The sequence below is a fragment of the Pristis pectinata genome, chromosome 6, assembly GCF_009764475.1.
Source record: "Pristis pectinata isolate sPriPec2 chromosome 6, sPriPec2.1.pri, whole genome shotgun sequence".
In the NCBI taxonomy this organism is placed as follows: domain Eukaryota; kingdom Metazoa; phylum Chordata; class Chondrichthyes; order Rhinopristiformes; family Pristidae; genus Pristis; species Pristis pectinata.
Genome location: NC_067410.1, coordinates 48,101,287 through 48,128,887, shown reverse-complemented (window position 1 = coordinate 48,128,887; position 27,601 = coordinate 48,101,287). Strand labels below are relative to the sequence as shown.

The 27,601-nt window shown below is 42.3% G+C and overlaps 1 protein-coding gene across 2 annotated transcripts in view; it reads right to left on the bottom strand.

The window, feature by feature from the left end:
- Window positions 1–369: 369 nt before the first annotated feature.
- dag1 (dystroglycan 1) overlaps window positions 370–27,601 on the bottom strand; it is a 114,004-nt gene continuing 86,772 nt past the window's right edge. Inside the window, exons 1-2 of one of the 2 annotated variants that reach the window (XM_052017892.1) lie at window positions 24,021–24,410; window positions 370–4,475 (exon numbers count right to left, since the gene is read on the bottom strand). In XM_052017892.1, the coding sequence (XP_051873852.1) occupies window positions 2,076–4,475; window positions 24,021–24,056 (2,436 nt within the window). In that variant the 5' untranslated portion in view covers window positions 24,057–24,410 and the 3' untranslated portion in view covers window positions 370–2,075. Of the gene's footprint in view, window positions 4,476–24,020; window positions 24,411–27,601 lie in introns of those variants that run through there. The other variant, XM_052017891.1, reaches the window with a different exon arrangement.

The window sequence follows — 27,601 nt, the reverse complement described above, 5'->3', positions numbered from 1 at the left end:
CTGTCAATCACACCTGGAATCAGCATTAAGTGATTGGTACTGACATCACACAATTTTTACAGTGCAACTTCTCTCACCCACTGCACTTGCTGAAGAAATAACAAGCTTTATTTTTAACTAGGTGATTTTGCATTGCACAAGGCAGAATTCATAAACTGTACAGTCCATTTAAATGGACTGCTTTCTATTTGCTAAAATGGACTCAATTGCAGGTCTTGGCCTATCCTCATTAGCCAACACAGCAACGGCAACAGGCACTGTAACTTAAGTGTTATACGCCATTAGTCTGGATTAAAGTTCCACTCGAGGCAAAAAGGTCCCTCATTGCACAACTTAATCCTTCTTTACAAGAAACAGAAATATAATCAGTTTGGTGAAAACACATTTTAATACAAGACTTCCAACATACAGTGCCTAGTGGCATAAATAAAATGTTCACTAATAACTGTAAAAAGTAAAATTGCTAACAATGCATTATTCTGTTTTGATTTGCCCACCAATTACCGTGACGATGGATGAATCAGATCTCTCCTGGCCAATGCAGATCCAAGCGCTCACGTGGGGCATGTGCGCCATATTCCATTATGGCTTCAAGATCCCATGGTGTGCGCATTAAGCCAGTCCTAAAGACGGACCACCCAAGCCAGTGCAGCACACTATTATTGCAATGGGTTTTTTTTTGTGAGTCCAAGTTTCAAATACCATCTCCTTGTAGTTCAGTCCAGTAAAATGTGGTAGGCCTGTATGATATCCTGTGAGAATAATCTTTAAAAATAAAAGCAGTAATTTCTTTTTTAAAAACCTTCTAAATTAAAATTTATAAGGTGATCTATGAAAAGAGAAGATAGATAGAGAGCAAGAAGAAAAAAATCAAAACCAATTTCATTTTAATAATTCCTAAGAAGCCAAGCGTTTACAAATCGCAGTATGCTTTTAATAAAAGGATTGAGGCTGTATCAAAAATTTAGTAAAAAAATTAGATTGAATTTTTTTATTTTAATCATTTCCGGCTGACTAGAATATAATCTATCATAAGACCCCTGTCTGTCAGCAGCCAAGTAGCTGAGATAGGAGTAGCAGGACTCGACAAATGAGCAACTTTATACTAACTGCACAGATCGGGGGGGGGGGGGGGGGGGAGAGGGAGAGAGAGAGAGAGAGAGAGAGAGAGAGAGAGAGAGAAAGAACACAACAGAGCATGAAATGCAATGCAAGTGAAAAATGAAAGGAAAGCTCAGGGAGACAGAAGGCATGCAAGGTTGCAAGGAGGCAGAAGGTGAAGGACACACCAAATTTGAGCGTACAACGCAAAAGATGGACAGCATTGTCGTGCAGGGTGCCAGGTGGCTTTGCAAGAGCATCCGGCACAGACACACTAAAGAACCGGTGACAAGTGAAGGAAGGAGTTAGAGAACCATAAACAATGGCCTGACAGCAAGAAATGATGACGAGCAGAACTGAAGTCGACAAGGTGTCCCAAAAGCCAGAGCAGAGTAAAGTTGTATCTTAAAACAATTAACATGGCCAAACTAGAAGTACAAGTTTAGGTACAGTGGATTAAATGTAAAACAAACTGATTTCAGTACAGTCTCTGACATTTACATTAGGCTACCATTTTGTTATACTTCCATTGCTAGACACGTGTGAATAGAAAACAGTACAATTAGTGTTAAAGGCAAACCGTATCAAACATCCCCAGTGCTGCCCGTGGTCTCTTTAGCATTTTAAAACAAATGTTCTGAAGCCTGCAGTTACAATGTACATAGGAGATCAAGGAAACAATGCTGATTGGTGGAGATCATCTCGCCAAGCCAGGGAGGTGATCAACAGCGTTAGATGCTGCAGTGAAACTCCAGCAATACTTTGCTTCCAAACCAACAGACCCAGTGCTCAAAAAAATTAAAAATTGCAGCAGGCTTCCGTTCCTACAGACAGCACTGAGTGGTGGACAGGAGGGTCAGGGTGGGTGAAGGGGGGGGGGGGGGGGGGGGGGTGGTGGTGTGTTGGGACGTGGAGGTGGGGAGGTGGCTGGGGTAGGGAGGTGGGGGAAACTGGAACCCAAGGTCCCCTAAGTATTAGGGTGGGACGTAGGGAGGTGGGGATCTGTAAGGGGTCATGTTCTTTGGACGGCAGCCTTTCCCTTCCATTGGCGCCGTGAAGGGCGGTGGAGGCTGGTAGGGAGGTGCATTGGGATCCTCTTCTCTCAGAGGTGTGTATTCACCAATCAGATCCTGGCCCAGGGGGATAGCCTCGTGGCCAGACTGGCTGGGGTACTCGGGAGGAGGGAGAGGGGGCTTTTCCTCCTGGAGGATGAGTGGGACGCTCGATGAAGGAGGGGGTTTGGAGTCATCGAGTTCATCGGCGAAAATGATGGGGACGCCCTTCTTGATGAAGGTGGCTTGGTCCTCGATGGTGAGCTTCCCTTTCCGCTTCTTGCGGTAGCAGATCATGGCAATGATGCCGGCGATGAGGAGGATGGCAGCCACCACCACCGCGGGGATGACCGTGTGCAGGTACACGTCATCGTTGCTGGTCCTGGACGGTGGTTCGCCTGCAACAACGGCCACAGTGGGCTCGGCTGGGATCTCCTTGGACTGGACTGCCGGCACGAACTGGATGTTCTTGCAGCTCCCTGTGCCGGTCACCGAGATGTTGATGGGCAAGAACTCCGGCTCCATCGCACTCACAAAGATTGGAGTTGGGCTGCCGTCATCGTCGGTGACACGGCTGCTGAGTGAGCGGATCTGATCCTCCGGACAGGGGTCAAGTGGCAGAGTGTTGTTGGTCCACTCCACCACAATGGAGCCCTTGGAGATGCTATGCAAGGTGACAGTGCTGCTGTTGCGGTCATTGAAGGCATAGGCCAACTTCTTAATCAGTTGGATCTTCTTGTTGACATCGTTAGTCACCTTCCTGTGATCGCCATGGAAACGGGCGGCAAATTTGACACTCGACTTGCCGTCGTGAGGCCGGCTGTGGACGTGGACCTCAAAGGCGTCCACGGCAGTCAGGCCACCCTTATCTGCAGCGTGCATGAAGTACTCATGCTTGCCCTCATGGCCGGTGTCCGGTAAGCCGTAGAGCAGCTGGCTGGTGCTGTTGAACTTCACCCACGAGCTCTCACTCAGGGGTTGCTGCTCCTTGAGCTTGAGGGTCAGCTGCAGCTGATCAGTGGTGCCGTCCTCGTAATCGTAGAACGTATCAGATGGGATCTTAACCTCGAAGTAGGTACCCACCCATGAGTCCACACGGTCAATGTGATTCATGCGTTTGGGTGGCCGGTTGTCGGGGATTGTCACCCGGCCAGGTCTGGTGGCGTGAACAGGGCTGGTTGTGCGCCTGGTGGGTGGCGAGGTAGTTTGTAGCCTGGTGGTGGACGGCTTGGCGGTCACACGGGGTGCCTTGGTCCGCCCCTTCGCTTTCTTGGTGCTTGCAGTCATGGTGGTTGGAGTTGTGACCTGTGGCTTCAAAGTGGTGACCCGAGGCTTCTTGGTTGTGCGTGGAGATGGCACCGCGGTGGGCTCCACGTAACCCTGCCTCGTTGCGGTAGGCTCTATCTGACCTGTCACCGTTGTACTTGATTTTTCCAGTGCCCTTGTTGGCTGCACTGGGCCCAGTGTGGGTGTGTGGGTAATTGTATCCTTTGGTCTGACGGTCTTAATGGGTCTGCTAATCAAGGGTTTCCTGATGGGCGGGGCCACTCTGTCAGTGGTGGGTGCAATAACTGGAGAGGTGGGTGTTGGGACGATACGGGTAGGAGGTTCCTTTACAGCAGTTGTTGGTGGCAGGGCTACGATGATGGGTGTTGGCGTGGGATTAATCTGCCTCCTCACTCTCTTCGTCACTTGCAGCTTCTTGTTGGCGATGTGCCACCCTACCACAGGATAGCCAAGCTGGGCTGACATGGTTCCCTCTTTAGCAGGGACCTCCACGTTGCTGATGTTTGGGACGTTGTTCTGATTCAAGAAACAGCCAATCTTCCAGGATAACAGAGCTCCGTTCTCCACCACCTTCTTGGCATTTCCAGGCCCAGCCATGAAGGCAGACATGTCAAACAGACGGTTGTTGACAACTGGAACGAGTTTCATTTGATTGAGACCCACCTCTGCAAACTTGCGCATTCTATCCAACAGTCCAATGCGTTGCTTGGCTGTCATCTTCGTTAGGTCCGCGTCCAAGATCACTGTCAGAATGGTAAGTGGCTCCTCGTGTGCACAGACCATCGGCGTGACCTCGTTGACCAACTGCGATGACACAGAAAGGGGTGTACTATCCAACGGGTCATCTGGCAGAACCTCGACAGAGAAAACATCCTCAGCAAAAGGCACCAGGCTTCCATTTGCAGCTGGTTCCATGGCGACAGCTGAGATGTAGTGAACTCCTCTGTCCGTGTCCAGTGGGAGCCCCTGTAGAGAACGGCTTGCAGGATCCCAGTGCAGCCATGAGGGCAGAGTTTCCTTCCCAGACTCTGTGACCTAAGAGAAAGAAGAGAGATACCAATTTGTCTGCAGAACAAGACTTTGATCTCACTCAAAAGAAATTAAAACCCAATCAGTATTCGCTCAGTGACCCATGTAACAGGTAGCCCCAATTCATTTTGCCCACTCTCCAATTTAGCAGCAGAAACCATTAAGGCATCACAGAACAGCCATTAAGTTTTTGTTCAGAAGGCAGTAGATACTGTGACTTCAAATATCATTTTTACAGACAATATAACATGTTCAGACCCGCTATATTTGCAATGAAATGCACCGATCCAAGATCATTTGCTCTGCCATTCTGGTCATCTGAGCCCTTCCCATCAAAGCTCAACACCCCAGATATGTCACCATTACATTGAAGACTATCTCCCATTACCCCAACCCTCCGAAAGTCAAACCCTCTGATATTCTAAACTCCTCAAAGCCCCGTATCCCAAGTGTCTAGACTGAATCCATCTGACACCCTAAATGACTTATTGCAGCAATCCTAATGTTTTGTCTGTGCCACATTAAATATCCAGCTCTTCTTTTGGCCCATTGAGAGTGATATCTGCCCCTCATTCTCACATACTCCAGTGCCTATCCCTCTCAAATTTGATTCTCTAGCTCATCAATTTAGGATGTGATTTTTCTTTCAACAAACACTGTTTTATATACATAAAATTTCATACATAAAATTTCACACAGCATCTTTTTTTTAAAAATCGACAAATCAAGATCTTGTTACAAATTGCTGACCACATTTTAGTGTGGTTGGTCATTTTGTGACATAAAAGTTGCTACATAAGATAGATGACAAAACCCAGTAACTAGCCCTACTGGACACAGTTCCAACATTCCACTACCCCCCCCCCCCCACCCCCCCCCCCCAGTTTGACAGTGGCTCATACATGTAACAGTTCTCCACATTCCCAACCCAGATGTTAGGATTTAGAAATAAGTACCCCTACTATGTATTGCTTCAATTTACAAAATTAAACTTCCAGATGTCTTTTAGGCAGATTTCATCCACTGATAGAAATATAGGAAGATTCATTTTTATTTTAGTGGAACAAAATGGAGAAAAGAACGAGTATTGACCAGGACTCTCTAGAATACTCCTCCACTCCTCTTTGAAAGGCCACCTAAGAGGGCAGAGTCCGTATCAGAAAAATGACACTTCTGACAACACAACACACCCTCAGCGATGTACTGTGCAGTCTCAACATAACCCAGGCTGCACAAAAAAAATTACTATAAACTGGGAAGAGTCTATCTGCAACTTAAAAGCAGCCCTTGTCCTTTACATTCTCTGAACAACTTGTCGTGTACTTCTAGAAGTCAGGCAGTCAGTATCTGTAAAAAAAAAGGCAAGTTTTGAGACGTGCCGGTATCCATTTCCACATTTTACTTTGTTTCATTTGACATCTTTTAGGGAGAACCTTGCCAAAAACACTGAAAATTTAAATAAATTGCATTAGTCTTAAATCCACTTCATCTGTAACATGCTGAAAGGAATATAGCTCATTCCCTGGCCAGAATCTTATCCTCTAAATCAATCCTGTACTTTTTTTTTAAAAAAGTTACTTCTATAAAGATGTTCCTCTTCTGCTGCTTAGGAGAGGGCCCATTACTTAATCTGGACTAATGGGTCTATAGCTGCCAGAGCTAAGCTTGCTATCCTGTTTAGAGTGTAGACCGATTTTCTCCTGCCCAATTCTTTGCAAGCTCAGTAAGACCTATTAATCAAAATAACCACAACCCTGTAAATATCCTCCTTAGTCCTTCTGAATCCTAGCGTATAATGCATCTGAGTGGTAATTTCCATCGAGCCAATTCACTCCAGTTGTTCACCAACAGGAATGAAGCACGACTGTCTGGTTTGTGCTTTGTGCCAGCACCTTGAATTTGGTAGCAATACATAAATACACTTTTAAAAAAAAGTTTTCAAAAATCGCACCCCACCTAATTCAATAGGCAAAGCCTTGCATGACTGTCTTGAGAGAATTTAGTCAAGGGAGGAGCCAAGCCACATTCAGTAAATGAAATAATCATGTTGTCTTAGTTGTTTATGTAATTTGGAGTTGCACTTGGGTTTAGCTGGGAGGTATGCAAACACAACCTTTACAGAAGGGAGTATTTACTTTTGAAATTATTAGTTGGTTTGGAATTCCAAAGATCATTTGGATCCTGCAGTCAGCCAGATAAGAAAACAAAAACAATTGGATGTAAAGTAACTTGGCATCATGATCGTAATTATTATTTTCTTTTCTCAATATTATCTACTGCAAATATATATAAAGTATCATTATGAATCAACTATGACACAGAGCCAAAAGGTTACACACGAGGTCTCACAGCAGTGTTTCAGAGAATCAGTACTGTCAGCTTTTCTGGATGAGATATTAACTGTGACCACGTCTACCCTTTGAGGTGGATGTAATAGATTTCGCGACACTATTTCAAAGGGAAGAGAAATTCTTGTTCACATTCTAATGATATTTATTGCTCAACCAACGTCACTAATGTGGATTACTTGGTCATTTTACAATAGCAATCTTGCCATGTGCAAATTGGTGCAGAGTCTCCATCAACTGCTCAAAATTTAAAAGTAATTAATTTCCTGTAATGTACTTTAGGATGTCCAGCGTATCAGTTATTTTGTTATCGTATTGTAGTTCATTTATTTAACTACTGTTCAAGAGGTTTAAAGTCATACCGTCTCAGAGTCATAGAGGGATACAGCATGGAAACAGGCCCTTTAGCTCATCGAGTCTGCGCCAACCATCATCTACCCATTTACATTAATCCTACATTCCACTTTTATTCTCCCCACATTCTCCTCAGCTCCCCTACATACCAATGATAACTTAGTGATCAGTTAACCTTCCAACCCACACGTCTTTGGGATGTGGGAGGAAATTAGAGCATCCAGAGGAAACCCCATGTGGTTATGGTGAATGTGCAAACTCCACACAGATAGCACTTGAAGTCAGGATTGAACCCGGGTCTCTGACACTCTGAATCTTACACCCTTGCTACAGTTTTAAGGATTGAGAAAACTCATGGAAGAGATACAGGAACCAAAAGTTCAGAGGGAAAGAAATTCTATCATTGACACACTGCCAGAGCTGGGGAAAGTATTGTATTTGCTAAAACAGTGGGGTGTCGAGAGCTGTGGGATTAACCTTAATACAGGGGCTTAAATTTCTAGCATAAAAGATATATCATTGAGTCAAACTCACCAGTATCCTTGGCAAAAATATACTGGACAGCAAGCTTGCTGTCTGATAACACTGCTCTTTGAAGCTGTGGACTCTGCATGGTGACCATGAGGAACAATAGAAAGCAAGGGGTGAAGAACAGAGCATGTGAACAAAAGCACAATTGCAAGGGGTGTCTTTGAGTTTAAAGAAAAGGCAGGAAAAGAGCAGGTAAAGTTTAGGTGTTTCAGACAGCAGAGGAAGGCAATAGTAGGCCAATAGTGGAAAATGCTGGATTACGTAAGAGGTGGCAAGTGTTGGAGAGGTGCAGTGTATAAAGGAGAGCAAATAGGCCTTGTAGCATTGGGAAGAGACGGCCAAGGATCTGCGGAACACAAAATGCGAGCATTATTGATGAGACCGTACCCCAGGATACGTTAGAAAAAATTGCAAATATAAGATTACTGGAATGGGATAGTGTTAGGCCATGTACTGAAACTGACTTTCAAATCCCTCCACGATGTCACCTTTCTATCTCCTCCAACCTAACAATCCTCCAAGAAATGTACTCATTCAATTCTGGCCCTTGTACTATTTCAATTTTAATTGATCCATTATTGATGGCAACACCTTCTGAAGCCTGGGCCCTTAAGTCCATAATTCAATCCTTGAACCAGTGGCACTCAGACCTCAGGTCTCGAGCTGCACTGGTTCTTTGTTGTACAGTGTACAGCTCTTCAAGAACTCTAGTTTCTGATTTAGAAAATGAAATGTTATTTTAATAAGACTGTAATTATATTACATTTCTCATTATACACTAACAATAGGACACCAAATATAAACTGCACAACGTATTTTAATGGTGATGCTGTGGTATAAGCCCAACAGGCCAAATTATACGAATAGAACAAGAACAAAAGAGGCAGACAGAGTGAAGAATTGAGCATTGAGTCTGGAAGGCTGTTATATGCCCAGATACAAGAGGAGTTCTGTTCCTCAAGATTCTGAATGACCTTGTACTGTTTCTAATGTTCTTTGGTCACTTAGCATTTAAATCCATTCTCACCAATTTACAGAACTTAAGTGACATCATGGGCATATTTTAGGATTTCAGCTCAAGTGACAACAGCACAAAACAGACCTGAAACCTCCCAGCCCACAACTTCCAAAAGGGTAAACCAGTGAGATTCATCCATTTATTATTTATTTATATTTATTTACAGCGTGGTAACATGCCCTTCCGGCCCAACAAATCCGCACCGCCCATCTTAAACCCAAATTGACCTACCCGTACGTCTTTGAGAATGTGGGAGGAAACCGGAGCACCCAGAGGAAACCCATGCAGACACAGGAGAACATACAAACTCCTTACAGACAGCGACGGGAATTGAACCCCGATCGCTGGTGCTGTAATAGCGTCGTGCTAACCGCTACGCTACCGTGCCGGTAATACTGTGCAAAGTCTTTTGGTTAGAGATAATTTGTCAATGTTTCTAGGTCCACAGATGATAACACTTCTGGTTTTGACCAATCTGAATATCATATTTAATTTTCTTCCCTTTCTCTAGCCTGAAAAGGCACTGTGCTAGGAGACCATTTCTAAAATCTGGTTGTTCCAAGACTGCAATCGGTAGTGGGCACTTTGTCCAAAAATTCTCTTCCCAAAACCATACTTTGTCTCTAGTGTCAGGAGCTCTCCCATGATTTCAACTTGCTGCCCAGATTAGAGAGGAAACCAGTGATCTAATTCAAAGAAAATGGGAACTCAAAAAATGCCAAGTTCACAAGCTGAGAAGGTGCTTAAGTCTTCTAATAGGGTAAATGATGGAATCTCTCAAACCTCCAAATATTCACGCATCCTCCATTTCCTCACACTACACCCACCACCTCTGAAAGAAGCCAACAACCTCCATGTATTTAGTTCCAGCATGCTCAATATTCATTAGAACAGTAATCATGGGCTGCTGCACTGTCATAACATCCTTCAGGCCCCATCAGGTGTGACTCTCCTATCATAGCACTGAGGCTAGAAGATACTATAGACACAGGGGAGCCCTCCCTGGTGTCCTAGCCAGTGTTCATTTATGCTTCATTGGCTGAAAAAAAAGTAGATCAATTATAATAAATGCAATGAATAGATCTGCTGAGAGCAACTTGTAAAGAGTCACCATGCACTGGTACCATCTTGAATCAGCAAGGGACTGCCATGCTAGACAAAAAGCAGGCAATCTTGTCAGCTAATAAATTATTTAATATCTACTAGGAATACTGCCAGATGATCTTGTCAGTAGGATCCTATCCCATGCAAATTTTCCATGCCCGCCCAACATTGTAGCAGTGCCTACACTTCAGAAGTAGTGCATTACCTATTAATTTTGGGACATTTGGGAGTGGTGATGGGCAATTTATGAATGCAAGATTCTATTTTGGTTTAAAAAGGAACTATAAATTCAAATTTAACCTCCCATTGACTTCTTGCTGTTCATCATGTTGAACTGCTTTCCACTTTAAGAGCTCAGAATTAACTTGCAGCTCAGGTAGACAAAGGGTAGATGCAAATAAAGGTTTTCTATGTTTGCCCCAGCCTCAACTGCATCAGCTTGGTTTTGTTTAATTTCCTGTAACAGTTACACTATGGTGTCTCAGTGTGAGATTGACAACGGAGTGACAGGTTTGGGTAGCTTCATACTGCAGGCCTGTGCTTGCTAGGAGCTGGAACAAGGCAACACAATCATTTCAATCCATATAGCCTCCTACATGACTTTCACCCCTTCAATCTGGGTTGTATTTGAAACAGAGGACTGGAGATGCAAAATTGGTCATTAGCCAAGTGTAGCTCAATTTGAAAAGAAAATATATATTTTACAATCAGGAGAAAAGCACAGCACCAAGTCTTTGTAGTTAGGGCACAAATAATGCAAAATCGTGCTGGATCACGGGAACCAAATGTGATCCTGGCAGCAGGCTCTGCATCTTTTACAAATGGCCCTTTGTGCATATGGGGACAAGGGAGGAATGACCCACTTTTCATTGCATTTAGGTCTAGTTTAATTCCACCAGGACTATGCAAAGGCAGCAGCTAATAAAGTATTTAACGTCTGCTAGGAATACTGCCAGTAACCATCCAACCTGCTGACAGCAGCATTTCTGGCCCATCCCCCAGACCTTTGAAGTTCATCTTCAGGATTACCAATTACAGTTTTGATTTTTCTCTTTGGTAAAACAGATTAAGCAATGCTCTATAACACCTGGAAATGCAGGACTCCATTGTGAACTTGTAAAGCCTGTCCACCTTTTGTTAAGAAAAGGCTTATTTACAATATATACATTTCCACCAGAATACACACAAATTCAGATTAAAACATGACCATCCTTGCCCAGGATGTACTCCAGCCCCTGCGGCACCCACCAAAATAAATAAAATCAGAATTTTGTGTTCAAGTCTTCGGTGTTGGTCTTGAACCCCCATCTTCTGATTCTGAGTTTAGTCCAAACAGTCCATCAGGGAGGACATGAAAAACTGCAATGGAATTTTTACCTAAATGCTGAAAGCCAATAAATCCCAAGGAACATCCTAGTAGATACTCTGGTTACCATCTGCCAAAATTCTACAAATTCCAAAACAGTTCCTGCAGATTGAATGATTACAAATGTGACTCCAGTATTTTAGAAAGCAAGAAAATGGATACAGGGAATTACCGACCTGCTGGAATCTCTAACAAAGGATGTAATTATAGAGTTAGGGTCACAGAGTTATATAGCATGGAAACCTGTCCATGCCGACCAAGTTGCCTATCTGAGCTAGTCCCATTTACCTGCGTTTGACCCATATCCCTCTAAACCTTTCCTGTCCATGGACCTGCGCAAATGTCTTTCAAAACATTGTAATTGTACCTGCCTCTATCACTTCCTCCGGCAGCTCGTTCCATAAACCCACGACGCTCTGTGGGGAATGGAAAAATTGCCCCTTACGTCTCCTTTAAATCTTTCCCTTCTCACCTTAAACCTATGCCCTGTAGTATTAAGACTCCCCTACCTGGGAAAAAGACTGTGAACATTCACCTTATCTATGCCCCTCATGATTTTATAAATCTCTACAAGATTGCCCTTCATCCTTCTTAGACTCAGAAACAGTTCCAGTCTATCCAATCTCTCCTTATTATTCAAGCCCTTGGCCACTGAGCACATCTTCTAGAGGTGGTGCCTCAAGGCGGCAGCATCCATCATTAAGGACCCTTACCACCTGGGACATGCCCTCTTCATGTTACTACAACTGGGGAGGAGGTACAGGAGACTGAAGACCCACACTCATCATTTCAAGAACAGCTTTTTCTCCTCCACCATCAGATTTCTAAACAGTCCATGAACCCTACTTCATTATTTCTCTTTGCACTATTTATTTGTTCTTGTAACATTGTAATTTTTATGGCTTTATGTCTTGCACTGTACTGCTATCGCAAAACAACAAATTTCACAACATATGTCTGTGATAATAAACTTGATTCTTATTCCTTGTGAATCTTCTCTGCACCCTCTCTAGCTTAATCACATTGTTCCTATAGTGCAGCAACTAGAACTGCACAGAATATTCCAGGGGCGGTCTCACTAGTGTCATGCACAGCTGTATCATGATCTCCCAACTCTTGTACTCAATGTCCTGTCTGATGAAGGCAAACATGTCATACAGTACGCCTTCCTCACCACCTTGTCTACCCACATCACCACTTTCAGGGAACTATGTGCTTGGATCTCGAGGTATCCCTGTTCTACAGCACACCCCAGGGCCCTGCCTTTCAGTGTGTATGTCCTGCCCTTGTTTAACTTCCCAACCTGCACCACTTCACACTTGTCAAAGTTAAGTTCCATCTCCCATTCTTTTGCCTACTTTCTCAGTTGATTAGATCCCATTGTAACTTAGATAACCTTCTTCACTGTCCACCTCAGCACCAATTCTGGAGTCATCTAATAAATTTACTAATCATGCCACCTACATTGTTATCCAAATCATTAATATACATGGCAAATAACAAGGGACCTAGCACCAATCCCTGCAGCACACCATTGGTCACAAAGCTCCTATGTGAAAAACAACCCTCCACTTCCTTCCACCAAGCCAATTTTATATACAATTGGCTAGCTCACCCTAGATCTCATGTAATCTAACCTTCCAGACCAGCCTACCACGCAGGACCTTGTCAAAGGCCTTGCTAAGGTCCTTGTAGACAATGTCAACCGCCTTGTCAATTCAATCCTGTTGGTCACCTCTTCATAACGCTCAAATCCGTGAGACCTGATTTTCCACACACAAAACCACGCTGACTATCCCTAATTAATCTTTGCCTTTCTAGTAGTTCCCTGGCTTTTCTTTGTAGTTCTTCTTAAATAACAGCATATCAGCCACCCTCCAGTCTTCCAGTATCTCACCCATGACTATGGAAGATATACAAATCTCTACCAGGGCCCCAGCAATTTCTTCCCTTGCTTCCCACATCCTAGATACACTTGGTCAGGTCCCAGGAATTTATCCACCCTTATGCACCTCAAGACTGCCAACATCTCCTCTTTCATAATGTTGGTGTTTCAGGACATCTCTTTTCTGAACTACCTAGCTTTCATGACCTGCTCCACGGGTAAACACAGATGAGAAGTATTCACTTAAGACCTCACCCATCTCCTGTGGCTCCACACATAGATGGCCACACTGATCCTTAAGGGAACTTATTCTCTCCCCAGGAACCATATTGCTCTTAATATATTTATGGTAAAGGAGAATCCCAAGATTCTATATCTACCAAGGGTATCCCATGTCCCCTTTTTGCCTTCCTGATTTCCTTCTTTAAGTGTATTCCTACATCCCTTATACTCAAGGGTTTCACTTGATCCCAGCTGCCTATACCTGGCATGTGCCTTTTCTCTGAGGGTTCCTAATTCTGCCAGCCTTGTCCATCACTTAACAGCAAACATGCTGTCCCTGAACTTTCCTTATCTCACACAAAATGCTGGAGGAACTCAGGAGGTCAGCCAGTATCTATGGAGGGAAATAAACAGTCGATGGACTTCTGAGTTCCTCCAGCATTGTGTGTGTGTTGCTCTGGATTCCAGCATTTGGAGAATCTCATGTCTCCCTATCTCACTTTTAACTTTTATCTGCAAACTGTTCCCAAAGTACTCACCCCACTGACACTTCAGTCACTTGTCCAGCCTCATTTCCCAATAGAAGGTAGAGTGTTGTCTCACTCTCTTATTGGGACGTCTACATATTGCTTGAGAAAACTCTCCTGGACATACTTAACAAATTCTGCCTCATCTAATCCCTTAGCACAATGGCAGTCCCTGTCAATTTTAGGGAAGTTAAAAACACCTACTAATACTGCTATTCCTCTAGCTATCTATGATCTCCCTACACATTTGCCCCTCCAATTCCTGCTGTTGAGGGGCCTATAGCACAATCCCAACATGATCACTCCCCACTTATTCCTAAATTCCACCCATATGGCCTTACTGAGCGATCCCCCAGGAATATCTTCTCCAAGCACTGCCATAATGTTCTCCCTGATCAGAATTGCAACTCCCTCTCTTTTCTTAACTCCACCTCTATCATGTCTGTAGCATCTGTACCCTGGAACATTGAGTTGCCAGTCCTGCTTGTCCCTCAACCATTTCTGTAATAGTTGTCATATCACAATCCCATGTGCTGATCCATGCCCTGAGCTCATCTGCCTTACCTGTCAGGCTTCGTGCATTAAAATAAATGCAGTTTAGCCTATCAGACCTTCCTCACTCTGTCCTACCTAATGGGATTTCTCACCGTATGGAACACCTGTTAAAGAATAGTTGGGAGTCGGCATGGATTCATGAAAGGGCAACATGCTAGACTTAAACAAAAACAGAAGATGTTGGAAAAACTCAGGCCAGCCAGCGTCTGTGGAAAGAAAACCAAGTTAACATTTCAAGTCAGAGGACCTTTTTCAGATGCTGTTGATTGTTTCTGGTATTTTATGTTGTTATTTCAGATTTCCAGCACGCGCAGTTCTTTTTTTATTTTCAATCATACTTGACTATTCTATTGGTCTTCTTTGAAATGATGTCTAGTAGAAGAGATAAGGGAGACCAAAAGATCTTACGTATTTAAAGTTTGAGAAGACTTTCAGTAAGAGTTCACACTGGAGGTTGTTCAACAAGGTTAGAGCACATGTGATTTAAGTTAATATAATGGTATGGATTAAAACTGATTAACAGACAGAAAGCAGCATTGAAGGCAAATGTATGTTACATGAGGGTTTAAGGATAAGAGTAGAGGTGTTTCACTGCAATTATATAGGCCCACAGACAAGATGGAACCTGAAATATTTCATCCTTCGCTGAAAAATATATTTGCCAATGAGGGAGTGTAGTGTAATGAACATTTACCACACTAGATCGAGTAGACGAGGTCTGTGTTCTCAGAGTTTAGAAGGTTGAGAAGTAATCCAACTGAAACTTAATAACATTTTTCGACAGCTCGACAGAGTGGTTGAGGAAAGGATGGTTCGCCTGACTGAGGAATCCAAAACCAGGGAAATCGCAGTCTCAGAATAAGGGGCAGGTTAAATAGGACAGAGGCAAGTAGAAATTTCTTCACACAGAGGGCAGTGGATCTTTGGATTTCTCCAGTCTAGAGGACTGTGGAAGCCCAGTCAGAATTCATTCAAAACAGAGGTCAATAGATTAGAGGGAATTGAGGGATATGGGGGATACTGCAGGAAAGTGTCACTGAGATGGAATGATCTTGATGAGTGGCAGAGCAGGCACAATGGGCCAGATGGCCAACTCCTACTCCTAATTCTAAAATTCTGATGCTCTAATGAAAAATTGAAAGGGACTTAATTTTCCACAGCTCAATATTGACAAGAACGAAGGTCACTGTGATTAATGACAATTTGCATTTAGACAGCATCTTTAATGAAGTGCAACATCAAGTTATTACACAGCATTATCAGAGAAATCTAACACAACTAAAGGAGGAAACATTGGGAGAAATGAACAAGTGTTCAAGCTGAGATAGGTCTTAAAGGGAATCTTGACGGCAGAGACTTGGAGATGTTTAGGTAGAGAATTCCAGAGCTTAGGCTCTAAATGAATAAAGAGCTGACTACCACTGGCGGACCAAAGGAAGTTGAGATGCACAAGAGGCTATAGAGTTCAGGAAACGGATATGGAGGCTGCAGGGCCACAGCTGTTTACAGAGGTAGGGAGGCATGAGTAAATGCAGGGATTTGAACACTCAGAATTTTAAATGCAAGGCATTGATAGTCTGGAAATCACGTATCATTCAGCATACAAGTATCAGGTAAATGAAACTTGCTGTGAGTTAGGGGATGGACAGCAGGATTTTGAATGAGGTGAACTTTTACAGAAAGTGGAAAATGTTCGGTTAGCAGGAAAGCATTACAATATTCACATCTGAAAAGATTTAAGCAGCCAATGAGCTCAGGAAGATAGCCAGTGATATGGAATTGAAAGTAGCCAATCTTTGACATCAGCTGCTTGTCATCTTCCCCACTAAACTCTCACTCTGGTTTGATCCTGATCTTATCCCACTATTGGGATGTGTGTCCAGATGCCCTCTGCCTCACTTTCATCAGTAGTACACTTACCTGTACCTTCTTCAGACCTTAGAGGTCCAGCTTGCTGAAATTTAAGCTTAAGATAAACTCCACACAGTCCTCTCCCTCGAGGTCAGTCATCCCTCATCTCGACCAAGCTCCATTATTGTGTGTGACCTTTAATTCTTGTCAAGTTCTTTCATGGTCTTGGTGTGGAGTCTCAACTAGCTCCTTGATGTACATCTCTACCCTTTCAGTTCCTGCTTACAACTCATTCCTCATATCTCGTACTTCATCCTTCTCAAGCCTCTTAAACAATCCTATCATTCCCCTAAATTGTTCGAGACTCATTGTTTTCCTTAAGTGTTTACTAATTATGGAAAATAAATGGCCACCACTACAGTTATGGGCTCCTGGCATTGGCTTTATGAATAGTAATATAATTGTCACACCATATACTATCAGGGCAGTGCCAGAAGCAAACTAAATGTACCTTTCACAGGCAATGGGGCAAGTTCAATACCTTGGATGACAACAGCGTCAAGAAGCATAATACCATCCAGATGAAAGCAGTCCACTTGATCAACAACCCCCAATATCTCTTCCTTCATTAATTCACTGTAGCTTCAATGTGTTCTAGTTACAGACTGCACATCACAGCACTGGACCATCAAGTTTCTTGTTGACAACACCTGTGAAAAGCCTATGACCTTCACTGTCTAAAAGGACAAAGACAGCATATGCATTTCTTTGAACATGATGCAAACTTCCAGCAGGGTCATGGAGCAGTGATAATTAGTAATGAGTAACACCAATCCAATTCTGTTGATCCTGGTGACAGGGACCAAGAGTATTGGATTGTGATCCAGTGAGGTACAAATATCTGGTTGTAGTGCAGAGTGGAGTAACAACCCCATTCCACCCCAACCTTCTGGTAAGGGGTTGTGAATGATGCCAAAGATCTCTTGCTCCAGGTAGGGACTTTGTTAGAGAAACCACCCACAGGGTGATCTACTGCGTTTAAAAATCACTGGAAAAATTTGGTTTGTCTCATACCTTAACGATAATGGAAGACCACAAAGAAATGGAGGAACAAAGTGAAGTAGTTGGAGAGAATCAACAGTAGAACCCCGGCTAATTTTGTCCCTTCGGTCATTACTGGACCAAGATTAATTGCAGCATGCTGGGTTACTGCCCTGATTAGATCAGTTCACCCAGTATAGACCAACAGTGAAGCATTAGATCACCTGGCTTGTTTGGGTCATTAGCAATCAAGCCAGTGCTTTTACCCAATTAACCCCCAGGAAATCCAATACAGGTCCCAAAATCAAAAACATAGATTGAAAATATTTGGGCCTTCTTTTTATTAGAAAAGGTTAGAAATATAAATTGTTAGGTAATTGACCACTGAATGAATCTGAAGCAGAGCTGTTACCAGTCTAATCCAAGGATGGTATGAATCTCAAGAACTTGCTTAGATCAAAGTTTAGTCTATTTTAGACCTTTCATAAGTCATTGTCAAGGACAGATGTAGAATATTGTAGAGTTTGGACATGTTTATCTTCTGAAGGGCACAGAGGTATTGGCACACATTCAGACTGATGTAGCAAGATTGATTCAGTGTCTAAAAGAATAGCAGATCATGAAGAAAAGCTGCTAGAATGGGACCGGCTTTTATTGGAATAGGAAGGTGGTGAAAACCTGGCACCATGACTCAAAACAAATCAGTTGTGGTTCTTAAACAAGCAGATTACATGAAAATGTGACCAATTCCCTGCCTAATATCATCTGGAGACATATTAGTGACATGAGGTCTTAGCACTTGTGTCTCCTCAGCTTGGGGGAGGGATAAAACCATTCAAACAGCCTGCTAACTGAATCCTCCCAGTTTATTTTATTTAGTAAGTATTTAATATGAACTTTTCTTAGAAAACTGAACCACAGATAGGTGCTCTTTGTTTAATAAAAGGCCTATCGTGGAAACACTGCCATTGCTGGCAAGGCCAACATTTATTGACAATCCTCAAATGCCCTTCAAGAAAATAATGGTGAGTCAATTGTACCATAACACACTGGTAGAGTCCTCCACAGGAGAAATCTGCCACCTTCATCCTGTCTGGTTTAAGTGCGAGTCTAGACCCACAGCCGTGCTGTTGATCCTTAACTACACTCTGAAGTGCTACTCAGATACATTGTAACCCATTACATTTAAAAACTTTAAAAGCATTAAACCTTAAATGTAGTCAAATAGTGTAAAGATAAGAGGCATAGATCGAGTGGACAGTCAGAGACTTTTTCCCAGGGTGACAATGGCTAACACGGGGGGACATAATTTTAAGGTGATTGGAGGAAGGTACAAGGGGGATGTTAGTAAGTTTTTTTTACAGAGTGGTGGATGCATGTAATGCACTGCCGGCAGAGGTTGTGGGGGCAGATACATTAGGGACATTTAAGAGACTGTTAGATAGACACATGGATGACAGAAAAATGGAGGGCTATGTGGGAGGGAAGGATTAGATAGATCTTAGAGCAGGATAAAATGTCGGCACAACATTGCGGGCCAAAGGGCCTGTACTGTGCTGTAGTGTTCTAACTATAGCAGAAGGGCTGCAGCAGTTCAAGAAGCTGGTAACCACTTCCTTCCAGGGCAATTAGGGATGGGCAATAAATACTGGCCTCGCCAGTAAGCCCCAGATCCCGAAAATGGAATAAAATAAATTCCCATAATGTTATTAGAATGTTCCAGGTTTTGCATTTATATTGCATGTAACAATTTCATTCCAATTCTTCCTCATTCTGATGAAAATTCCTGTGAAACGTTAACTCTGTTTCTCCTTCCTGAGATATTGCCTGACCTACCAAGTATCTCCTGTATCTTCTGTTTATATTCCAGGGATTCGACTTGGATTAAGAAAGAAAGCATTTAAAACAAATGCTGATTAGGATTCTGCAAGTTGGAGGATGGCACAGATGTGTTGCCATAGGTGAAGATTGCAGGATTTGATGGTGGCATTGGCCATGGCTTAATGTTAGCCAGATCCAGGGGAACTTCAGTGTTTTTCTAAGAATAGTGGCATGGTACATTTTACTTCGAGCCAAGGGGTAAAATGGAGCCTCAGATTAATGCAATCTGAAAGCCAATATAGGGAGCCCTCCTTCATTACTGCTCTGATGTTAGCCTGAATTTCAGGGAACAGGACCTGATGCACAATCCTTTAGGACTCTGCACTGTCAACCAAGTCAAGCTGGGATCTGACTTGCCCCGGTATGGACATAATATATGGTTGCTGTACTGCTGGAATTATTGAAGTGTTATTTGTAAAGAGAGGCACCGACAATATAGATTGAAATGTCCATTGGACACCTAAGGATTTTATTAATTACCCATTGTCACTTTGCAGTGAGTTACCTTCATGGCACTGTTACTCAAGGTTACTCCACCTCCCACGACTGTTTGTTGGCTAAAGTCCACTGGAACACAGACTGTACACAATGAGGAGGGTGGAAAGAGTCAAACAGCTTCTTTTATTGTTGCTGCTTTATATTCTCAGTCACTGCACATTATTTCCCATCATAAGGAAGCTTCAATGAATAGTCAGAGGCTTGGGAACAGAGCAACCTGATGTGACCCATGTTCTAATATTGACACGGTCTGTGGTGCATCACTTGGGTGCTACACAAATACTGGATCCAAAGTGTAAAAACATGCTGTACAAACAAGCTTTGTTATCTACTTTAATTTGAGTATGTGAATGTTTAACTGCACGCTCTGTCATGCTGCAGAGCTGATTTTATGTACTCACAAGCATGTGGTGCAGAGAGGGAAGATTAAAGTAGCACAGTATATTTTAAAACCAGACAAATAAACATATTAATACAAGTTTAAACATTGGACCTAGTCTGTGACTTCGAACACTTTAGCCTTTGGACCAGCTGTATCAAATACAACTGTAGAACTGTAGGGAGGGAATTGACCATGAATACTCCAAACTTAAAGTCCAACTGTGAACTGCATCAGTTTTCTTCACATCTTATGCAAACCTTACAAACAGGAGTAGACAATTCAGCCCTGTGAAATACCTTCAACATTTAGTTAGATCATTGCCAGTCTGTCCTTCATTTACCTACCTTGGCTCCAATAAGATATCTTATCTTAAACCCCTCCCTTCCCACTAATAAGCTACTGAAGGGGAGAAAGATGGGAACAGAAGTGTACAAGGTGGCCAGTGTTTGATCTACATAAATCAGGGTTTCTGACATAGTGACAAGACACAAGGAGAAAAGGAAGACTATAAGCAGAGGCAGGAGAGGAGGAAGAGAAAGAGAAAGAGCAGATCCTAAACAAAAGGTTAGGGCTGGATTGACCATTACCCTCCATTAAGGCCAGGAGCATTGGGAAACAGCTTATGCAAGATTCAAACTAGTGTGCCCCTAAGTGAATCGGAAACCTATTAAATCCACTGAACCACCAAGGGCTAGCTTTACCACAAGAAAAACTGCATGTATAAGTTTTATAGTTTCTGAAACCTAGCCAAGAGAATAAATGTTATCAGCCATTATACAGAAAACAAACACAGATATGACCATCAGATAGGGGCAGAAAAAGAAATAACAAAATTGTATTGTCCAGCCTCAAGGAAGCAATGGTGAGCTACTTTCTTGAATACCCGCAGTCAGTGCAGTGAAGGTACTCCCAAATGAGAAGTAGAGTTTTACAGAATTTTGACCCAATGACAATGAACAGCCAAATACAACTGTTATGGTGTTTAGGTCTGTCAACACAACGCACTTGCCATATTCCTCACAGGCACATTATTCTGCACAGCTCTGGTCAGTTTTACAGGGTACTGGAGAAGTACTAGATATTGAGCAGCGAGAAGGACAGATTTAAATAGGGAAACTGGGGGTTCCAAATGTTAAGTGTCTTAGGACCGAAGGTGATAAGGTAACAGTATAGAGCAGAGGAGATTTCATAGTTGATTTTCAAACATGACCGGCAGTGATGATCTGCTGATGTTTGGAAAGTGAATTTTATAAAATGGTCAAAGGCTGAAGTCCTGGGCTTTTATACCAAACAAATTATTGAATGAGTAAAATAACTGCCATTTATTCAAGTATTAAACACTCATGGCCAACATAATTACCACGATAGCATTGCTAAAAATACACATTATTTCTCAACACTCTAGATACATCCTTCTTGTCCTAACCTCTGGCTATGATCGTACTCCAATTATAATGTAGGGAGCTACGTTAACCCATCTGCATTCCTTAACCCCTCACCCACCTGAGCCTTGGTACTGTCTCAAGCTGAACAGAGAAACAGTTTTAGGGTTAGCATCATGTAATAGCCATTGTACTAAAACAATGACATTTAGCCTCCAACTTAGTGACAAAATATAAATGTTAACGTCTGCCAGCCAGCTTCAGAAAATGAAGTTGCCTTTTGTATAGTCTTTCTTGCAGATAATTTTTATTATAGAAGCAATTCCAAAATGAAAAAATGGTATAATAGAAGTACTTTTTTCCATATTAAATTGATTACTTAATTTATCACTCTTCAGAATTGGCAAAAATACTTTGAACTTTTAAAGCAGCAGACTTGTTAAAAACCCGGTTCACAATGAAAAAAAATAGCGTACAGCTGCCTTGTTTTAAACAGTGAGAAATAGGGTAATGTTGATGTTTAAGGCACTAGGCGGCCTTTCACAAAAGGCACTGAAAGCAACACCTGCAGGTGTAGCAATCAATTAGGAAGGCAAAGGATATGCTGACCTTCATTATAGGAAGATTTGCATACAGGAATAAAGATGTCTTATTGAGACTACACCTGGAGTATAGTGTACAGTTTTGGTCTCCTTACCTTAAAGGATAGAGAGCATGCATCTGAACTGCCAAAGTGAGGAAACAAATGTGTTTTGATTTGTAGATAGAGGGAGGGATGGAGAGAACAAAGGAAATGTCTGTGACAGGCTGGAGACCAAAAATGTCCAGAGTCCACACTGCTTTCAGAGCCATCTAGTTAATAGACGAATGAGAGCAATTAGAGAGGGAAGTAAAAAAAAAATCATGCTGGAACTGCAAGGAGCAGATTGCAATAGTTTCTGGAAATCTGAGACAGGAAAGAATGCTGGAAATACCCAGATCAGGCAGCAACCGGAGGAAGAAAAACTGAGTTAAGGTGGATGCTCTTACATAAGAGCTGGTCAGTTCTCATACCTCTGATACCATTAGAGATGAGCATCATTAGAAGGAAAGGTAGGAAGTTAAGCAGTAGAGTACAAGAGGGGAATTTAGTCAGTAGCTGTTACCTCAGAACTTGCATTTGACCAAGTATAGCATACTAATACCTACACAGACCAGTTGGCTTCTTGGTAGGCTAACAATACTCACAACAGTGCATTCCAGCTCAAGGCACATAAAGTCCATTGCACAAGCAACAGAGATACAGGCAACCCCCGCGTTATGCATGTTCAGTTAATGGAAATTTGCCCTTACAGAATTACAATCACCGCTGAAAAACTTGATATACAAAATAAAATTTGCTCATGTAAAAGAAAAAAGTACTGTAAATAACTAAACAATATTTTTTCAAATTTGAATTTCTTGACACATACACAGATGACATGGCTTCGTGTTGCAGAAAAATCACAATATGGATTGTTTTCTAGGAACATAACTGCCACCAGGGGGGTTGACTGTACTTCCCAAATTGCTCTCATTCATCCATTAGATAGCTCCAAGAGCACTGGATCACTTGGGCATCCTTGATCTCCTTCTTATTACAGACATTCTCTTTGTCCTCTCCATCACTGTGAAGGATCATTGACATGAAATCTGTTTCTTTCCACAGATGCCGGCTGATGTGCAGATACTCCTAGCACTGTTTTTTTTCAGAAAGATCTCTAGCATCTGTAGTTTTTGGCTTGTCGAACATAAAACTTCATTTTAGGATGTTCTGATATGAAAGGTACCATATAAAAATGTAATCTTATTCTTTATCTAAAACTGAGTTCCAGTTGTTGGCTTAGATGTGGTAGAATGGCAGATTGGTTTTGAACCTTCAGGGAGAGTTAGTGGAGGCAGATTCAATTACAGCATTCTGAAGGAAACTGGAGGAAATGAAAGGGAAAATAATGCAGAGTCTGGGAGAGAAACTAGCCAAATTGCTTTTGCACAACGGACACAAAGTCAAAATCAATGGGTGGAATGGCCTCCTTCCATGCTGTAACTGATTCCACTGAGATTACATAGCCAAGTGCACAATGATAACATTTGACAAGATGGTAGTGTTTGTAGTAAGTATTTGTTTAAACTACATCTGGTCCAATCCACGTTCATCTGCACAGATGCACAATGTTTCCTCTTCTAAGAGAGGAAGATGATGAAATTGTGTTGGTCTACAGTACCAAAGCTTCCAAGTCCAAATAATTTTTAGAAGTTGAGGAACCTCTCTTATTCAAACTGTGGCACTTGGCAAATAGCAGGGAGAAGCAGCTACTCTCATTTTAATTTCACATCAAATTACTGTTGAACCAGAGGGCTTTTGGCTCAGTTTAAAACTTGAGGAGAGCTGTCAATTACCACATACAGAGCACAAAGTAAGCGATGGTTTTTTAAAAAAAATCTTTCTCAACTTTGAACATTCATTTGGTGTTACATAAAATCTGATGATAATCCCCAGCTATTGATCATGATTCCGCATGATGAGATATTAGAGAAACCCATACGTTAAACTGAGAGACCCTCAAGGCATCTCAGATTGCACCTACCACACTGAAGCAAGGCAGACAGGCATAGTCTGGCATTTTCAATGTAGTTATTATTAATCAAGGCAGTATGTTCCTTGGCACATACAAATTATGTGATACAATCCGCTGTTAATTCTCTCCTGTGCTTTCATTCTCTCCCTCAAATCCTTCTTCCTTCTCCATCCAATAATCAGAGCGACGAGATCATGAAGTGATGATGTGAAGGTGGCAAAGCCTGACTTAGCAGCTAGCTATTCCGTGCTCACAGACCTACATGATGCATGCCTATCAAAGGTTTCAAAATATATGCAAGGCTGTGGTGCTGGACTACCCTGAGGTTGAGGGCAGCAGCCAACTGACAGGAATATGGCACATCCAGAGAATCCATTAGCACATCAACAGTTGTCACTAGGCAACACTGCTAAACTGAACTGTCAGTAATGTGGGGGAAATTGCACAATGTGCAGTATGTTTCTCACATGATGCAGCTATGAGTCAAGAGATGGGATGCATTATTTTCAGTACTGGTAGAACGACAATAAGTAAATCAGCTAAAAAGTGCAAGTATTTATAAGTTTGCTTACAACTGTCTTCACCTAACCCCAACAATGTATTTTTTGCTTCCTTTGTCTTGTGTGCTTAACTAGCTTCCCGTTAAATGCATTTATCTTAATCATATCAACTCACCAGGCACCAATGTTATAAAAGCTACCACATTTCAAAAGTACTTCACTGAGTGAATGGTACTTGGTAAGTCCTAGGATCCTGAAAGACACTATACAAATGTAAGCTTTTTCTTTCAGATAATATTCTGTGATGAGACTTAATCTTCAATAAGTAGGAACATTACAGAAGATTAATTGGTCTTTTATAAACTTCAACTTACCTCACTTTATGTAAATGCCTAAGGTGCTGCCTGTGTTGAAAAATAATTAGACATGTTAGAAAAAAGTCAGAAAGCAGTCAACTGCAATTGTAAATGCAATTCAAAAGGACCCAAGAACTAGATTTGATTTGTTCTAGTTTTGCCTTTAGATTCTTTTGGCAGTCTAGGTTCCCATTGCTTTTTGTTGCTCATTGTCTTATCAATGGTGAGAGCAGATTCAACAGTAACTTACAAAAAGGAACTTGTACTTCCTTAGGGGAAAAAAAATGCAAGGCTTAAGGGGCCAGAATACAAATAGTGAGACAAATTGGGCAGCTAATTCAAAGCCCCGGCACAATAATAACAGGCCAATTAATATCCTTTTCCCCTGTTTGACTCAATGGTGCCATTATTTCTGTATGCATAACATTTTATCAGCTATCACGTCATCTTCAGAGACAAAAGGACCAAGGAGCGAGGCACAATGTGACTGCTGTAGACACTTGCTGTTCGCTAGTTTGAGACCAATCTAGTCACAAGACAAATGCAATGAGGAAGGCCCACTTTGTGTCTCTATCCAAGCACCCAACACTTCAATGATCTGAGACCTCCTGAACTGGAAACCCATTCCAGCACAGTGATAGCTGTCCTACATTCTATACAACTTTGAATCCATTCCTTGTCCTGCTTTCGCAATTTACTAAGAAATAACCTCTGAACCAGCCTCCTCCATTCCTTTACCACTACTCTTACTTTGATAAGGTCGTCTCTCATTCTCTTGTGCTCAGACGGAACATCCCACTTCTCCACGTTCTAGTCCTCTGGTGCTGGGGATTAGCCTTCTAACTCTTTTCCAGCCTCCCTTGTGTCCTGATGGCTCCTTTGTACAGGAGCAAACAGCATCTATACGAAAATTTAATCCGACCAGAACATTGTCCAGGAGACACAAGAGGTTGCAGATGATGGAATCTGGAGCAACAAACAATCTGATGTATAGTTTTCTTTAGCTCACTAATTTATCATACTAATTAGTAATTACACGTTCAATGCAAAGTCTCCATGATTCCTCCTCAAAGCATACTATAACTTAAAGGGAAATCTTTCATAGAGTCATACAGCATAGAAACAGACCCTTTGGCCCAACTGGTCTATGCTGACCAAGAATCCCATTAAAGCTAGTCCCAATCGCCCACGTTTTGGCTCATATCCTTCTAAGCTTTTCCTAGCCATGTACTAGTCCAAGTACCTTATAAATGTTGTTAGTGTACCTGCCTCAACCACTTCCTCAGGCAGCTCATTCTGTACATGCACAAACGTACATACACACACATATATATATATACACACATACACACACACACATATATATATACACACACACACTCCATATACAACTATGCAGAGAGAAAGCTCAGATTGGAAATGAAGCTTTGCTGGCACTTTGAAACAGCCAGTAGAGCTGCTGCCTCAGTTCCAGTGACCCACATTCAATCCTGATCTCCGGTACTGTGTGTGGACTTTGCATGTTCTCACCGTGGCCACATGGGTTTCCTTCCACATCCCACAGACATGTGGTTTGGCAGGATAATTGGCCACTGTAAATTATCCCTAGTGTAGGTGGGTAGTATAATTGATGAAGATGTGGGGAGAATAGGTTATAGGGAAAATTACTTAGGAATGAGATTGCTCTAAGAGTTGGCACAGACTCAACTGGTCAAATAGCCTCCAATAACATAAGGAAATATGAAATATGACACATGTTGACATCAATTCACTACCCTGCACTCCCTTTAAGATTGGCATGGCATTGGGTAAATTTGTATGTCAACAAGGTATGATTTGGGTTCTAATGGTTACTTAACCAGTGTACCATTGTCAGAAAGGACTTTGGAATTAATCGTAATTTTAGTAACTTTTAGAGAGGACAGGGACAGTAAATAAGCAGTTGTTTGTTGCCTTGGTGCTGAGTCTCTGCACATCTTCTGAAGTGAGTTGAGCTGGTTCTTTGGCTGGGCATAGGACTGCACAGGTTGGGCCCTTAACTACTTCCCTCTGGTGGGTGGGGAAGAAATTACCAGAGGTTTTTTCCTTCTTATCCCTGGATTCTTCCCTCATTAAGTTACCATCTTCAGTAGGTTTCTTGGTATAGGTATTATCTAGTCATAGAGTAATACAGCACAGAAACAAATTCTTCAGCCCAACTCGTCCATGTCGATCAAGTTCCCATTTAAATTAGTCCCATTTGCTGACATTTGGCTCACATCCCTCTAAACCCTTCCTACCCATGTACTTGTCCAAATGTCTTTTAAGTGCTGTTATTGCACCTGCCTCAACCACTTTCTCTGGCAGCTCATTCTATATATGCACCACCCTATGAAAATGTTGCCCCTCTGGTCCCTTTTAAATCTCTCCCCTCTCACCTTAAACCTGTGCCCTCTGGTTTTTGGTTCCCTTTCCCTGGGGAAAGAGACTGTGTGCATTCACCCCATCTATACCCCTCATGATTTTATACACCTCTATAAGATCACCCCTTAGTCTCCTATGCTTCAAGGAATAAAGTCCTCCTCTTCAACAATTCATAAACTCATTACTCAGTGTGCCTCCTGCCGAGTGCCAGTGTTCCTTCCATAATCTTTGCTACTCTTATCACTTCTTACAGAAGCATGGGGGAATGCAATTTCCACAGGGATTGCAGCTCTTTAGTCACCCATTCTAGTGATCTAGCCAGGAGCCTTTC